This window comes from Syngnathoides biaculeatus, chromosome 19 (genome assembly GCF_019802595.1).
Source record: "Syngnathoides biaculeatus isolate LvHL_M chromosome 19, ASM1980259v1, whole genome shotgun sequence".
Classification (NCBI taxonomy): Eukaryota; Metazoa; Chordata; class Actinopteri; order Syngnathiformes; family Syngnathidae; genus Syngnathoides; species Syngnathoides biaculeatus.
Window position 1 is genome coordinate 5,729,824 of NC_084658.1, and position 17,685 is coordinate 5,747,508.

Here is a 17,685-nt window from a genome sequence, read left to right on the forward strand (position 1 = left end):
AAGTGTGTAAAACACACAAAGAATTTTTCTCCGGCAGTCGGACATTCAGAACAAAGAAAGAACAACAAAGCAACAAGAACAAAGAACAAGACATTTCTGTTTATAGGAACTACGTATTCCTGTGGTTCATGTTTACTGAGACACCGTAGAGAAGATACAGAACTGTATTACATCCCAAATACTAGAAAAAAATGGTTTTGTTTAGTCAAATATGAGACATCTTTTATACAATATTTTTACCATCCTCATCACTTTGTTTAGTAGTCCCAACTATAGTGGAATGTAGTTTACAAGTTATACATGTTGGCAAAGTTAAGGATTTGAATTTCCTGAAATACATATTCATGCATACCATAAGTGACTAATTTCCATGAGGGATAAAAAATCCGTGCATGTCCTTATGGAGCTCGGTGTTCAAGTAACCCCGAGCCAGTTCCTTGAATGTTCTGCCATCCAGAACCAAGAGGAAGTTAGACTGGTCGGGGCTGGTGTTGATTACCGATGATAAAATCACGCCTCCAAAAAAACAACAACAAAAGCAACAAAAATAGAGTAAGACAGTGCAGTAAAATGTAAAAAATCTCATCACAAAGTCACAATTTCATAAAACTATTAAAAACAAAGATTGCATAATCATAAAATCATATTGTGACGAACTTAACTGGTCAGTAACACTTACCATCGTCTTCTGCCTCGCCATTCGGCCTGGGGACAAATACTGCCTCGGATGGCCAGCAGTTGATTTCACTCCAGGTCAGTACTTGCTTGGTTTCTGTGTCAAACTTGGCAATCTAAATTAAAATAATAATAATAATAAATCATCTTAATATGGGGTTAATCAGCAATTAAAAATATCTATTGGAAGGATTTCAGAAGGTATGTCAGCTACTGTGGATTGAAATAGATGTTACTACTAATAGTACAGCAAAGTAGAAAAAGTTATCTTTTGACCTTTGACCAGTTGCGGGCTGTATTTTTTGATAAGAGCGATAAAGGATAATTGTTGAATGTACCTGGTAATGTCCTTTTCCAAGAAACAAACTTGGGGGGATTAGAGTTTACTGAGCGATGACTTCACTTTTTATGACGTGTAACATTTGTCAATGCGATACATTGTACATTGGTCCCACTTAAAAGAAATGTAAATAAATAAAGAGATAGCTTTATTTGTGATGTTAAGAACAAAAAATTGTGAAGTTATCATGCTTTGCCATTTAATCCCATCAACGTGACAATATTTCTTACCACAAACGCCGATGTTGATAAAGAACCACTTACCACAGTTGAGTAATTACGCTATCTGGATTTATGACACTGATAGCCTGCCGTGATTTAAAAAAAAAAAAAAAAGAAGGAATTTTTCAGTTTGAAAACCCTGCAAAATTTACATTTCAGATCAGAGAGGCTCCAAATAAAACCTCCATTAGGCATTTGCATACTCAAACTTCACCTGGGCGCCTGCTGTTAATGAACGTGTGGGCATGTCTCCTGCACTTGTTGCTGTGGCCACAATAGTTCAACGATACATAAAAACTTTACCCATTTTTGACAGGCCTATGTGTTTGTGTTTAATTTTGCGATAAGTTTCGGTAATTACAACGGAATAGCACCGGTATTTAGAGGTGGATGCTTCAATGCGCTCCAAAGGCCCTGCAACTGGCAACACTGATCATATCAGAGGAAAGGCGTAAACATGGTGAACTTCAGCGGAAAGGATGTTGTGGCATTTAAGAATAATCATTATTCTGTTGGCATAAACAAGAGGCGTCCTTGTGCTTGTTTCCTCCCTTGGACGTCACAGCGGTGATTTGAGCGTGCAGTTATAATGACGGGAAATGCTTTAGAGTATATTTTCTGTACCACTTGGGCCCAATGGATTTCCTCTCTTTCCATTGTTTGTGTTAGCTCGGTGCAGGTTTGTCAAATGAAGAACACCCATGGGTACAGTAACCTGTCGCCGTTTGTTTGAGGAGCTTCAGAGTGAACACTTAACAGTTTTCCACCTTGCGGTATTCTCATTTATAAATTTTAGAAAAACAATCTCACTGTGAACAATGCATTTCCTTACTTTTAGAGCTAGCCAATTCGAAATACCCAAGCGAGTCAAAGGACTCTCAGTTGTTCTTGGATTTTGTCATTGCATAAGAACATACAAACAAACGTACCTCTTTTGAGAGTGCCGATTCCTCAACGCAGTTGCAATAGACAAAGCGATGTCGCTTGCTGTTAAGATCGTAATTTATTCGTGGCAGTTCAATCCCTGATGGAGACAAAAAAAGAAATGTGACTTTCAATGGGTAAAAATGCCTCTAACCCAGAATTTTGCCGTGACTACTTGCGTGAATTCACCTTCGTAGAGGACTTCTGCCTGGCATACTAATTTGCCTTCTTTCTCTTTCACTGCTGTGGCCGTGGTGCACGTCCCTTTCACCAGATTCTCACCGATGGGCGCCCCCTATGCAACGAGAACAGCTCAGTAGCCCCGAAGACACAGGTGTCAAAATCAGCCCCAGGGGCCAGATATGATATTATGTGGCCTGCGGAGCCAAATCTCGAATGTCAGTTTTCATGATTCTTGCAATAATCTGTACCAAAATTTAAAAATGTCATTATCATAAATGATGAAGTTGAGATATCACAAGCATTTTTGTTACCAAGTGAAAAACACGTTGCCCTTGATTTCTGATTTCAAAACTAGTTCATAAATTGATGATGTAAATATTATAAGATGATTAAATATTTTTATTGTTTCACAGTCACAACGGCCCTGTGAGTGAAGCCGGAACTACAATGCGGCCCGCAAGAAAAATGAGTTTGACACCCTTGCCTTAAGACTTAAACAGGCATGTGTTCTTCTGACCTTGCTTGGTTGAACTGGAAGTGCAAATCTCTTGTAGCTTGGTTTGGAGTAGCTACTGTCGTGAGAGCCAGGCTTTTCTTTCAACTTGCTCAGGTAAAACATGTCGTAAAGGCCGCTGTCCTTGTAGGCGATCACATCGAAGACGACGTAACCGTCAACTTCGAAAGCGTTCACGTGATGGTAGACGACCATTGCTTCCGTGTAGTACTTGGTCTCCGTTACTTTGCCAGTCTTTCTGTCGATCAGGTGGATCAGGGTCTAAAAGGAATCACATTTTTTTTTTTTTAGTTCCAGGTGGTCAGCAGGGCTGAAGTAAAGAAAGTGCTTACATTATCTTCCGGGCAGAACTTCAGGCAGCTGGCCCAGTTGACTCCCCGCATGTAGGCGGTGGCCATTTTGAGGATGTCCAATTTGAAGGGCTGCTCGATGAAGATGAAGTAGTTGTCGGTCATGCCGAAGCTGTGGTAGTAGCTGGGCGTCAGGAGTGAGCGGCACGGTACTGAACAGATCACCTCCACGTTCTTCAAAGCGGCGTCTTTCTTGTCTTTGTCTGCAGAAGTTTAAAAATAAATACATTATAGTTACTGCTGCAGCAAGTTATTATATCATTTTTATTATATTATCTTTAAAAGTTTGTTTTATGACTATAGCGTAAAAGTGAAAGCAACATTTAAAGGGCCACTATCATGAAATACATGATTTTTAGTATGTTATTAATGAAAAAACGGCAGCCGACATGGACCCTTGCGTTTTTTCACCACAAAACGTGATTTTGATGTATACAGCTTTTTGTGACTCCCGCCATGAAAATCCTCTCGAGGGATTTGTTTTCAAGAAGAAGCAGGAAGTGACGTACATGGCAGGACCGCCCTCAAATGGACTCGTTTGTTTCTATTAGGTTTACCTCTGGGAAGGTAGGTCGATGTTCCTTCGTGTTACCCAAAGTGCCGGCTCGTTAAATTGCTGGAACACTCGGGAGGATGGATTTGCCCTTCATAAGCTTGCAAGAGACCCGGGGTGGCTCGTCGAAGCCGCCCGCCAGCCTTGACGGCCGGGGTGGCTCATTTTCGGCGCCGAGGTGGCTTATGATGGCGCTGAGCCAGGCCACTTTACAGCGTTGTTCATAGCCGCCGCCGTCCGCAATGAACAACACCGCAGAGAGCTTTACGGCATTGCCGTCGTACGCGGCTGAGTGGGCCATTGTCGGCAGCGTTGTTCAGACCGCGATGGATCATCTCCGCCGCGGAAGTGGATCTGACAGGGAGGCGGTTTGGCTGTGATCGCATATCATCTGAATATGGCTCGAAACAATAGGGTTATATTGCCCCAGTAACTTCACTTGGTTGTGTGATGTTCTCTTCTTCGAAAAGAGCTTCCCTGTTGGAAGGGGCGTGTTAGTCTCCCATAGTAGGGGCCACCGCGTGTTTTCAATGGTGAATTTCCGGGGTGATGTCACAGACAAGGTATGCAGCCAATATGGCGACCACTTGGACGTCGACGAATGACACTTCCGCAACTTCGCGCATGGATGACGCGCTGTCCGCTCATATTTATTTTTTCGTATAGACATTGAAGTGAATAATGTTATATGTATTTTTCATTACAATATCTAATTTAGAATGTTTGTAGGGATGACATTTAACCTTTACGTGCGCTCATAGTTTTATATAATGTTGGTTACCCTGATATTGATTGCAAATGTTGCGATGGCATTGCAGCTGTGGCCAAAAATTTTAACAGTGACTCACTTTTTTACTGCTTCACCCCCAATCTTGAGTCACTACCAAGACTTTTTACAAAGTATATCAGGGTTTCCAAATGGAAGTAGCGCACAAAGTCTTTTAGGTCATTTCATGTGCAGGATTTATAGCATTTTGACTGTAGATAAGGATCCAGCCAGTTGAGTTGTCGGGACAAAGTAGAGCAGGTCATCACGTACCTTTCGGAGAAACAGCGGGGACTTTGAACAGGAGGTATTTCGTCTTCCCCTTTTCAGCGACACAAGTACCGACGTTGTAGGCATTACCCTCCTTGTCGTAGTGTGGATGGGATGAAGCCAAGTTCACAGGCACAAACTTCATATAGTCCACCTTGGTGGAAACCATTCATATACTTAATACACTTAATGAAACTTGGTTTTTTTGGGGAGACGGATGAGCATTACCTTCTCCTGAGTTTCCAGGGTGACTGGGTCAATTTTACGAATGTAGTTGGTTTCTGAGGTGGCAAAATAATCCTGACCGTATTTGATAAAATTGCTGGCGCCGTTGTCAGTGAAGTCAGGCACTGTGTGGTTGAGGAAAGTGATTGCCCTAGAAAGAAAAAGAAAAAAATTATACACACACATAAAATGACAAAATCCACCCTGAGGTCTAACCACAAAGTGAGTGTGATGGAGAGATACTGAAAGAAAAGTTGTAAGAAAAAAAAATGTCCACCAAATGTGAGAGAGCTCAGAACTTGCACATGCACACACCAGCCACAAAATCAAGAGTGTTCCAAGAGTATTAGGCTATTTTACAAAGATAATGTTTTGGATCCCAATAATATAGAATGCCATATATTGTCATTATACATGATACAATGACATAGTAGAGCTTCTCCTGTATCAGTGTATAGAAAAGTAAAAATGTAAAAATAAACATAAAAATAGATTTGTAAAATGGCATAAAAATTGCACACAATGCTGAAAACAGCATGCTTTCACATACTAATTAATACTAATAATTAATATTTTTGAAAAGACAGAATATTTGATTCACAAAAGGTATATATACTCAATGTCTGCATTTACTCACGAAATAAAACGTGAGCTAGTTTAATTAATCCGAAAGCTAATGCAGTCGTGATTTTTCATTTTTTCAACAGCTACAGCTAGTTTATTTAGTGTACATTCTGCCATCTATGTACTTGTTCTGCTCATCACTATATGTCGATGGCATAGACAGATAAAATTATTTGTGATGAATAAATCTTTTTCAGGTGAATTAATGTCTGTCGCGCCTCATTTGGTTGCCACGGCACCCTGGTTGGGAATCACTGAACCTGACCATAAACTCGTGTGTCTCTCATTTTATGGAATCTATCTCCATTTTGCCCTCTTTAGAGTGAGGAATTAGTTAAAGACCATTCTAGAATTAGTTAAAAACCATTCTAGTCCTCATCATTTAGTTAAGTATAAGGTCAAGAATGCCGCTTACTTGACAATGAAGTTTTTGCTTGGGTCCGGATAAGCCATCGTTCCCATTTCAGATACAACAATTCGGTTGGATTCCATGTTGGCTTTGTAGGTGTCACTCCTCAGGAACCTGCTTCTGTGGATCACTTCACCTGTAACAGTGCAGCAACAATAATAATAATAAAAAAAAAAAACAGTTTTGTTTTTATTCATGAATTAGTTTTTCAATTGAAAGACTCACCATCCTTGAAGGAGAAGCTGTGCATGATGGACATGCCATCAAACCAGTGGTCATAGCTGGTATCCCCCACTGAGAAGATTCCTGGGCCATTGCGTAGTAACGTGCCTTGCAACCAGGAGGGGATGTTCCCTAAAAATAAATACAGCAACAAAATAAGCTCTAATGCAACATTTTCCTGATGCCAAGCCCACAGTGCAAAAAGAAAAGGAAAAAACTAAACCTTTCACTTCTGCCTTAAGGGGTTCAGGGCACTCTGTTGCATTTTTTGAAAAATCCATGTTGACTGCGAATGCGCGTGAAGCTGTCTGAATAAATAGAACAGCATGCCAATCACTCCTTTTAAAGCTCTTTGCAAAGGGGAGGGACGAGAGGACGGCTGGTTATCTAAATTGCAGGTGGAAACACAAACTGCGTACTGTATGACATAGAGTACATATATAAACACAGTACAGTATTTGTTAAATCTGCATTCCAGTCTACAGAGGAACAGCTAATGATTAACTTAAGAGTCATGGTTATATTCACTGTTGGGAAGATTACTTTGCAATAAAATGATGTTACCCTTTCTAAAGTGCAATACTAGATATTTCTATTACTTTCTCAAAGTAAATACTGTGATTACATTTGATTACTTTTCTTATATTTGAATGAGTACATCAACAGGACCTGATGAATGCAAATGCTGAATTATACTGTACATTGATATACATACTGTATACAATAGAACCTTGATTCAACAAACGCAATTTAACGACAATAAATAATGTCCAGTTGAACTCAAAATCACACTTTCCCATCCACCAGAGAGGTAAATCTGAATAAACCTGAAAAAAAAAATTCATACATTTTAAATCTTGGTGGCCTGGGAACACCTTTGGATCACCCTGGGCAAGGTGGATGAAGTGGCTGAGGAGAGGGAAATCTGGGCTTCCATACTTCGGGTGTTTAGATGACGGTCATGAATTGCTTTTCTCCTTCAGGACCTGGACAACACACTTTAATTGATAGAAGCAAAAATTCTGCAATTTACGAAAAACTCTTCAAAGACAATTTCTGCCCATCTCTTTGTGACCTCAAGCTGGAGCGCACATAGGTAATGATCCACAACGAACGAGCAGGTCAAGTTCAGAATAAAAGCGCTTGGCGTGACCTTGTCAAAGTCCGGACTTGTCATCACCTTTAAAAAGCTGTTCATGCCAGAACACCCTCCACTGTTGCCGAATTAACTATTTAGCAAGAAAGAGTGGGTCAAAATCTCTCCACAGAAATGTAAAATATTCCACGGCACTTTTTAAAAATTCATAATTTAATTTCTGTTGTTGCTGCCGAGGGGTGGCAAAACCAGTTATTGGGTTTAAGGGGCAGTTACTTTTTCATACAGGGCCAAGCAGCTTTGAGTATATTTTCATTCATTCATTTTCCCAACTGCTTATCCTCATGCCGGTTACAGGTGTGCTGGAGCATATCCCAGCTATCTTCAGGTACTCCCTGAACTGGTCACCAGCCAATCCAGGGCACATACAACTCAACAACCAGTCACACTTACATTCACACCTACGAGCAATTTAGAGTCCTCAATTAACCCACCATGCGTTTTTGGGATGGGGGAGGAAACCAGAATACTGTTAGAAAACCTACACAACCATGGGGAGAACATGCAAGATGGATTTTAACGCGGTTCCTCAGATCTGTGATCAGATATGCGAACCAGTTGTCTTTGTGCCAGCTAATTTTGTCCAACAGGTTCTATTTAGCTGATTTCTTGATTCAACAGGCCAGGAAGTAATCAGGCTTAAGTGTGGTCAGCGTCCACTGTACCGCTTGAAAATTTTCTCCTGAATTAAAAATAATCATTTAAGATTTACATTTCATGTTTCGATTGACATTGAAAAAATTATTATTTTCTCCAGGGATTACATGATGTAACACTGATAGGTGTAGTACAGCTGCCTGTTTGCAAGGCACACTGATGAACTCAGGTGACGTTTGATTTCTAGGAACATCTAATGGACCAGATTGCTTTTATTACTTTATGGCAATTAACCACACACACACACACACACACACACACACACACACACACACAAACTATAAACAATCAAATCACAGTTGACATACATTTGGAAAATAGAGGTGGTGACTTTTACTTACTTTACAATTAACCTTTGCACAAACTTGTGAGTCGTGTCCAATTTATTGAGTTATGTTGTGCAAACAAATTCTTCATGGAAAGGGGAAAACAACTTGATAAGCATGTGATCAAAGCTTTAAATTGGTGTGGTTCCACTCATCATTGAAGGATAAGGATTTAATCTTCACATCCCATAATCTTGGATCCACTATTCGCTTTTAAGGTTTAGGTTGGAATCAGATGTTATATCAGTACTGTTTGGTCGATAGGATGCAAGATAAGGAGCAACTTGAGGACAAAACGCTCTCCCAAGCAAGCACAAAGCACATTTAGTCGGCGACTGCTTATGCAGTGGAGTTTATTTTTGATACCATTGTAAACATGACTTATTTGGTGATTCTCAATATCAGGGGAAGGATGATGATGATGTATCAAAATGTATGTGAATCACAGAAAAAGGGATTATCACATTTTGTTTTCGGCTGACAATTGCAATCTAAAATCTAGCTCAGCTTGGAAATATTGTTCTCCAACAAATCTGTTTGTGTGTGTTGTCATATTCAACACTAGATGTCAGTTTACTTCACAAATTACAATGTAAATGCTTACATAGCATTATTATGCATCTATTTATGAATAATGGTTGATTAATTGTGTATTTTAAGTAAATTAAGTGATTTAATTATATTTTACCTCTTATTACTCTTTAGTATGATTTCAAATCAGAAAAAACATGCAAGGTAATAAATACAATAGTTCTTGTTCACAACTTTGTATGAATGGCAATACTGTACATTACTACAAAACATGATTAAGTCATCTCCCAAGCATAAAAATCTTAGCTGTATTATGTCAATACTTAAGCATAATTTAATTGAGCATGTACTGTCTTGAAAAGGGTAGTTCCTGGGAAAAAAAAGTGCAACTTAAAGCTCATATTTTCAATATTTAATAAGTCAAGATTTTGTCTTTCACAGCTTCAATCAAGTTAGGAAACGCTGACATTGTCAAGCTTTCACGAAGAACACAAGATGAGCAAAGTCGAAAAATGTGCGCCATGCAGTCAACTCATGAGATGGGGGGGGGAGTATTACCGAGTTAATGACAAAGTGATGGATTGCCTATGATGCCATCACATGGCACATTGCCAGCACACCTGCCCAATGATGTCACCTATAGGGACACCTGTATCCATTAATGTCACATCAGTTGACCATGAAAGGAGTTACCACTTTTTTTCTGGTGTTGTTGTGGCATGACATCATGATTTGGGCACCTGCAGAATCAGAGGGAATCATGGGGTGTCATACAGTTGGGTCGTTTAGTCATACATAAAGGTCATTTGTGGTCATACATGTGAATAGCTTCCTTTACTGCTCTCTCCCGCATCAATGATGGGTATGACTGTGTGCAGAGGGCTTCATTGAGGTGTTGGTGTGGGGGAGTCATCCAAGCACTCACACAGCATTGGCAGCAAATGGGCACACTCACGTGGCTTGTGCAGGTGAAAACAGGTGTCTTAACGTTAAAGTTGTGACATTTTCTCATTCTTAGGATAACACAAACATGCTAACAATTAAATGGTTAGTAACAGATCTTTGACTCTAATGCAACCTATTCACAGGTATGATGACAAATGACTGTTTTTGTTATTGATAAGACACCCCATGATTACCTTTTATTCGACAACAAGAGCCCCTGAACATGTCATGCCACAGCATCACCAGGTAACATGAACTCACCTTGTTTGCACTAATTCCTTTTATGGTCACTGGATGCAACGCCATTTTGTTACACTGGATGTCCCTTTTATGGTGTCATGGACACAGGTATCCCAAGAGTTGACATCATCGGGCACATACGTTGGCAAAATACCAAGTGATGTCAAAGGCAATCTATCCTTTTAACCCAATAATAATACTTTCTCAGGATAGTGTAAGAATAATTCTGATCCACATTGGAGTGTAAAAACTATCCAACTTCTGTCTCCCTACATGAGTCCACAGCAAGGCTCCTTGTTGGTAGACTGCTCTTCCTCAGGGGCTCTCAATTTCAGTAGAGGAGGATCTCCACTGGCTGGTGTGAAGAACACCTGACTGGAGGAGGCTACTGTCTCTGTGTGGTGCTGCATCACTGGAGCCTGCACCCGCAGGGCTGCGGAACTCGTCGCCTCGGACGCAGCACCAGGGGTCTCCTCTTCTATTGGTGGGGTCAAAGGTGGCGGAGGTGCTGGGTACTTATTGAGCTTAGCCGCCGCCCGTTGCCGTTTCAGGTCGGCCAATGTGTGGTGGGATTTTTCCCGAGTCATACTGTCTGAGCCTTCTTCCTCTACAGGCCCCGATGATGGGTTGAGCTCGTAGGAGGCGCTGCGTTCTGTGCGACCGCCACCACGCCACTGCTCTCCAGGCACATAAGAGGCCAGTGAAACAGATGTCCCTCCATTGCCTAGGCTTGAAATTCTATCGCCGATAGAGGCATCTGGCTCATCCGCATGTGACGAGGCTCCACCTGCAGCCTAAATGGGAAGATGTAAGGAATGATTAAACAATTTACATTTGTGTCAATGTGGTGATGGTGTGTCGTCGTCATTGGTCAGAGGTGAGCCTGTGGGTCAAACACAAATTTATTAATCTAGATCACAAAATAATTGCATTATCAGGACTGTGAAGTGTCATTTGAGGACAAACGTATACCCACCCTTGTTATAAAGCAGTGTTTAAAATTTTTTTTTTTTTTTTTTTTTAGGCACAGCCCCCGCATTTTGGAGTTGAAATAATCACCCCCCCCCCACCATGAGCTTGTAATTTTTCAGCCAGAGGGTGTGCAGGACGCGCCGAAAATCATTATGCAAACATTATTTATTCCATGGGAATAAAAAAATAACAGCTGGGTGTAACAATAATGAAAAGTTTTCATGATAGCTGATGTTTGCCACGCTCCCTCCCCCTTTCATATTGCTGCACCCATCCAGAGGCATGCCCCCCGGTTTGAAAATCACTGCTATACAATAACTTAATGGGGGCGTAATAGTAATAATTGCTAAGTTTGGTGGTGAATCATTCTGAACAAGAAATGGTAATAATGCATTACCATATTATTTAGTAAGCAACATTGAAGATTGAATATGGAGGGAAAAAAAGCACATGTTCCCCAGATTAATTTGCTGATTTTCCTGTTTATATCTTAACAGTGATATCTTCAAGGTGGGTACGTCCCAAGTTTATATCCTGACATGACTGTGTTTCTCAATGACGATCAGAGGTCAAGGTCGGTGTTCCACTAACTTTTTAAAGGGGCAGTGTCATGAAATGGATGATGTTTAGTATGTTATTAATGAAAAAAACGGCACCAGACATGGACCCATGCGTTTTTTCACCACAAAACATGATTTTGACGTATACAGCTTTTTGTAACTGCCGTCATGAAAATCCTCTCGAGGGATTTGTTTTCGAGAAGAAGCAGAAAGTGACGTACATGGGAGGACCGCCCTCAAGTGGACTTTTTTGTTTCTATTAGTTTTACCTGGTGGAAAGTAGCTCTTTGTTCCTTCTGCCGGCTTGTTGCATTGCTGGACATTGAATGAACACTGAGGATGCTTGAGGATGGATTTACCCTGAATAAGTTTGCAAGAGACCTGGTTCATCGTGAAAAATGGATTGGACAGGTGCAAACGACGAGAGCTTCGTGGGTTCCAAATGACAGGTAGGTGTGTGTATACAGCTACTAAAAAAAAAAATCATAGTTTGGGGAGGACCACGTAATCCGTCTCTCATAACGTAACAAAAGACCGTGTACGTGTGACAGGAGTGCTAAATGTGACGATGTGCGCGTCGGACGGCGGCGGGCTTGCCGGCGAAGGCTGCTGCGTCGCATTGCGTCACCTCGCCGGCGAAGGCTGCTGGGTCGCCTAGCGGATGGGAGGGGCTATGAACAACGCTGCCGACAATGCCGCACTCAGTCGCGTGTGACGATAACGCCGTAAAGCTCAGCGGTGTTGTTCATCGCGGACGACGGCGGCTATGAACAACACCATAAAGCGGCCTGGCTCGGCACCATGATAAGCCACCTCCTGGCGACCGGGTTGGCTCGTCGCAGCCGGTCGTGGTGGCTCATTTTCGGCGCAGAGGTTGTCGGCAGCGTTGTTCAGACCGCGATGGCTCATCTCCGCCGCGGAAGTGGATCGCACGGGGAGGCGGTTTGGCCGTGATCGCATATCAAGGAATATCAATAGGGTAATATTGCCCCGGTAACTTCACTCGGTTGTGTGATGTTTTCTTCGAAAAGAGCATCCGTGTCAGAAGGGGCGTGTTCATCTCCCATAGTAGGGTCCACCGTGTGTTTTCAATGGCGAATGTCCGGGTGACGTCACGGACAGGGGATGCACCCAATATAGCGACCACTTGGATGTTGTCGAATGACACTTCCGCAACTTTGTGCATGGATGATGCGCTCTCCGCTCATATTTATTTTTTCGTATAGACATTGAAGTGAATAATGTTATATGTATTTTTCATTACAATATCTATTTTAGAATGTTTATAGGGATGACACTTGACCTTTAAGTCACTTGTTTCTTTTTCTTGAGCAACACGGTTTTAAATAGTTGTACACTTGTCATCCATCCATTTTCTATACCACAGTGTTGCACAAGACAGATTTTCCTTATAAATGCTCACATGTTGGTGAAGCTCATTATCTGTCAGACGGTCCTCGTCGTCATCTTGTGATTCAGGCTCTCGGCCCCTCTCTTGCCACACCATGGCCTCTTTGTGATGCTCCCGCCGGTACAGGCTCGAGCGCTCATTCACACTGACACGACGCACCACTTTCCTACGTGCATAAATGACACAAAAACATTACATCGCTACTCCCACGAGTTCCCTCAAACTAAACTGGTGGCCTAAATATCCACTCTCACCCTCTGCTGCCGGTACTAGAAGCTCGTTTTTGTAAGGTATTCTTGTGACGGTCCTGGCTTTTCATAATGGCATCATGTTTGTGCTTGAGGTCCATTAGTTTGGCTCTGACCTCCTCATCCATGCACACATCTTTACAAACATTCAGATATTATTTTCACATATGAAAGCTACATGGCTGGAAGTTTTGCATATAACAACAACAACAAAACATGCCCAAGGGAGTCTCTTCCAGGATTGACTTTGTATCTAAGCTGGCTTCATGGGCCACCAGCAGCTCCACCATTTGGATCTATGTTTCAAACACATCACTATTACTTGCTCGCATACAATTTTAGTGAGTTCCTACAGGTAGATCACGTTTCTCTGACTGCGGCACTTACTTGTCCCCAGCAGGAGGCAGCATGCAACGGGGTCCACCCATCACAGTCCTTTATCTCCACCTTTGCCTTGTGTTCCAGCAGCAACTCCGCCACAGACAGGTATCCATTGGCAGATGCTATATGTAGCTAAAAGATACAATCAACAAAAAGTGGCACATCAGAATCCAAAATTGGTTCATAAACAACCCTTGTAATGAATATCAAGCCATTTTAACCTTCAAAATAATTTCTTTTGGTTGTTTAATCATAACACAAAGAAGTTAGCTTTAAAGACTATTTGCAATTTGGGAAAACAAAATTCTCACCAGTGTTGTCCCATTATCATCCTGACTGTTTAGGTCAGCTCCATTCTGAACTAGAGATTGGATGTCAGCGAGCATGGCCACCTCTTTAGCTGCTCTGCATTCATCGATACGCGCCTGTGTTATTCCTGCACAACCACATTTTATCCTGACTTTCCTGCTGACATTTTAGCAATCAGGAGTACCTTGAAATCAATGCCGGTTCATGTAAATGTTATTTGACTCATTTCTCTGACCCTGTTCAGCCATGACCATCTCCAGAAGCTCGAGAGTGGCCTCATCTTCACAGAGGTCATAAGGCATGTTTCCATCTGCGTTGACGGCCGTAAGATCTGCTCCACTGCAGGTACCATACACACAAAAAGGAAGAAACATGGATCAGAGTGCAATTCAGTGTCTCCCAAGCTTACAACCACTAGTTAAAACTACTGTAATTTCTGGCCTACAGACCGCACCTGATTATAAACCTCTCCCAGTACATTTGGAAAGGAAATACCATTTGGTACATACATAGGCCGCACCTGTGTAAAAGCTGCAAGTGGCCACATTGAAACATAAGATATTTACAAAGAAAGATGATATACAGAAAGAGTTTACAAAAGTTTTAATACCTTAGCTTAACATAGCAACAACACGGTAGCACGAACTGAGCTGGTTAAAAAAAAAAAAAAAAAAAACAGTAGAAAAAAAACATGGAAGGACAGCAATGATAGGGCCAGTTAAAAAAAAAAAATATATATATATATACCTAAATCACTGAGACGCGGTAGTAACACAGCAGCAACGCGCTTGTGTGGTGCTAAAGCTTGCGCAGTGCTAACAGGGCCAGTTAAAAAAAACATACTGGTACTGAGACATGGCAGAACACAGCAGCCACAGGCTAGCACAGTGCTAACATGGCAGGTATAAAAAAAAAAAATTAAAAATACCAGTAAAAGTCACTTCCTCGGCACATATATTCCACTGACGTCACTTACCTTTTCCGCTTGAGTGCCTTTGCGGCCATTAGAAAAAAATGCACAAAATTAGTCGCATCACTGCATAAGCCACAGGGTTGAAAGCATGTGAAAAAATTTGTGGCTTAAAGGCCGGAAATGACCGTATTTGGAATCTATAACAGATGATGAAGGTAAGGGAAGGATGCAAGTGGTCTTCCAATTGCTTTATTGACCAAATGGTAAAAAAAAAAATATAGTAAACACAAGCACAATCTTAACCAATCTGCTGATGGCCTCATCACTCACCAGAAAAAAAGTGGCGAATGTTAAAGCCAGTGAACAGTCGCCTGACTGTGCGTCCTCACTCGTTCACTTCTACTTCAGTCAAGACCTGCCTTTTAAGGCAGGTTCACTTTCACCATCACAACTACGTATAACGTCAGGACGGCGATGCCAAGTGGACAAAAGCACTACCCGCACCTCATAAGCACATACTATGCCTTGGTTTTGAAGAAAATAGGTCGCTACTTCAAGGATTTTGTCTATTGTGGAGCCAGTCTAGATCATAATCTTTGCAATAAATAAGTGATTCATGTACACATTTGCAAAAAGTCGAGAAGTGAACCTGAAAACCACAAGCCACAAATTATGCTAACTTTGAGAGCTGTCTGGCAGTAAGCGCTCTGGTCTAAAATGGCAACGGAACCATAAAAAGTAACTTGCAGCAGGAGAAAGGGAAAATGTTCTCAGGCCAACTCACGCTTGAATAAGGAGTTGCACCAGGCCAGTGTGCCCACAGGTGGCAGCAGCATGCAGCGGTGTCCACAGCTCACTGTCACAGGCGTTGATACAAGCACCAGCGTCCAACAGGCATTGCACCACGGCCACGAAATCATCAATGCAGCACTGGGAGGACAGAACAGATGGACATTTGCATGAAGCTTATTGCAAATAGAGGCTTTGATTCAGGTGGGAAGACTGCATGCTAATGGGGTGGGGAGTAAAACTTTGTGTATCAAAACATCACAACATTTTTAAGGAGGAAAAATCTTCTGCTGCCGTAATGAGAATGAGAAGAATGGTGAAAAACCCCTCTAAGTGCTTCTCATAGAAGAGTTTGTCAGCCAAAAGATTTTTATGAACATTGCCCTTGGAATATGACTCAAACCCTTTAGGAAAAGAATGTTCACTAAATTCTGGGAAGGAGTCATTGTGTTTGTATCATGAAGATAAGTGAAGGTACAGACAAAACAAAGACAAACAGAACCAGAAAACATTGACAAGCAGACGAATAGCACTTTTAAGGGGACTTGGACATTGCTTTAACTTTCAGATTTACAGTAGTTTAGACTGTACAACCTGGATGGGTTGGAACAGGTGTGACAATCCAAATGAACCTGAACCCAATTAAAAGTTGATGACACCGTTTTGGATGGCTCATTCGCATCCAACTAGCCAGCCTGATGGGAATATGTGTGACTACCTGATGGAGGGCAGTCAGTCCATCTTCATTGACCAGATCAGGGCTTACGCCACTGTTGAGCAGCTCCCTTACTAGATGACATACACAAATATACACATACACATTTCATTAAATACATTGCAGAAATCTACCTTCTATAAATGGATATGATTGTCAATGTCCAAGCTAACAATGAACTTAAAGGATTTGCTACTATTCTTAGCTTTGACTCCACACCTGACAAAGAGCATTGAAGACAAAGACAGACAGAGAATTAAAGTAAGTGTCATTTATGCATGCATTATTTTAATCTAGCTTTAACCAATCAACATATTAATATTTGGATAACTGTCTGAGGTCTTGCACTACATAAATAAGGGAGGGCCTGCCTTCACATAAGAGATTTTTGATTGGCTAGACTTGATCTTAAAAAATAATCCCATACTGCTTTTAGGCAGCGAATATAATGGCGGTATAAGAACTTTGGCTACTCATGACACTTCACAATATTTGGGAATACTGTCTTCTCTGAATTATTAAATATGACTAATGTAAGCATACTTCTACTAACCCTCATCCAGGTCATTGCGTGCAGCTGCATCAAGAAGGGTGGTGGCGCTGGGGAAGGTAATTTTTCTTGTACGCTTCTTCTTCTTATCCGCTTTGGCCTTAGAACTTCGTGCTGCATCCTTCTCCACCTGAGCCCATGCCTTCAGTTGTTGAGCACGCCGCCTCTGGGCATGTTTGAGGCGTTCAGTGGCACTCAGACGCCCAATGGTGGACATCTCCGCTAGCAACTCACAGTGGTCGGCTGCCATAATGGCACACCACAGTCCCGAAATATTTCTGCTTCCCTTAGTTCAAGTGTTATGTAATCCGTATTTTTAGTCTGTTACATTGCATAGGTGAGGGTGCAGAAATGTATCTATAAAAATAAAGCAAAAAAAAAAAAAAAAGTACTTACTGCCAATGATTCTGCCTTAGGTAGTGGAATCAGAAGACACATATTGCCATGATTGCAGAAAGGAGGAACATATAGAATGACTGCAGTGTCTCTTTCCCATCGTTCAAATCACATCTATCATGGCAGGAAAAGTGAACAATGTGTCCCAAACAAAAAATATTTGCTGCAACCAAAAATTAGTCCTCTTCTCCTCCATCTCATTGATGGGACACTTGGCCAATGATCCACCGTTGAAATCCCATTTCTCAAGGTTAGAGCTTTCATTTGAGTTTGTGAATTATATTGCTGGTGTTTGCGTTCAGGACTTGGA

At 41.5% G+C, this 17,685-nt stretch overlaps 2 protein-coding genes across 4 annotated transcripts; both read right to left on the reverse strand.

The window, feature by feature from the left end:
* On the reverse strand, positions 1-7,980 carry bco1 (beta-carotene oxygenase 1). Of its 3 annotated transcripts, XM_061805296.1 has the most exons (13): positions 7,918-7,980; positions 7,124-7,262; positions 6,500-6,584; positions 6,280-6,408; positions 6,061-6,190; positions 5,025-5,172; positions 4,800-4,950; positions 3,190-3,410; positions 2,861-3,118; positions 2,350-2,455; positions 2,166-2,260; positions 680-791; positions 1-516 (listed from the first exon to the last, which is right to left on the reverse strand). In XM_061805296.1, exons 3-13 carry the CDS (start codon positions 6,555-6,557, stop codon positions 362-364), a joined length of 1,563 nt encoding a protein of 520 aa, XP_061661280.1. In that variant the 5' UTR covers positions 6,558-6,584; positions 7,124-7,262; positions 7,918-7,980; the 3' UTR covers positions 1-361. The 3 variants fall into 3 exon arrangements, with proteins under 3 accessions (XP_061661280.1, XP_061661279.1, XP_061661281.1); XM_061805295.1 differs by lacking the exon at positions 7,918-7,980 and having other exon boundaries at positions 7,124-7,450; XM_061805297.1 differs by lacking the exon at positions 7,918-7,980 and having other exon boundaries at positions 6,500-6,626; positions 7,124-7,450.
* Positions 7,981-9,336: 1,356 nt separating this feature from the next.
* ppp1r16a (protein phosphatase 1, regulatory subunit 16A) lies at positions 9,337-17,245 on the reverse strand. Its single transcript, XM_061804950.1, has 10 exons — positions 16,983-17,245; positions 16,433-16,503; positions 15,710-15,855; positions 14,248-14,351; positions 14,015-14,139; positions 13,710-13,835; positions 13,543-13,618; positions 13,329-13,458; positions 13,087-13,240; positions 9,337-10,925 (listed from the first exon to the last, which is right to left on the reverse strand). The coding sequence occupies exons 1-10, from the start codon at positions 17,227-17,229 to the stop codon at positions 10,401-10,403; spliced, it is 1,704 nt and encodes a 567-aa protein (XP_061660934.1). The 5' UTR covers positions 17,230-17,245; the 3' UTR covers positions 9,337-10,400.
* Between the last annotated feature and the right edge of the window lie 440 nt (positions 17,246-17,685).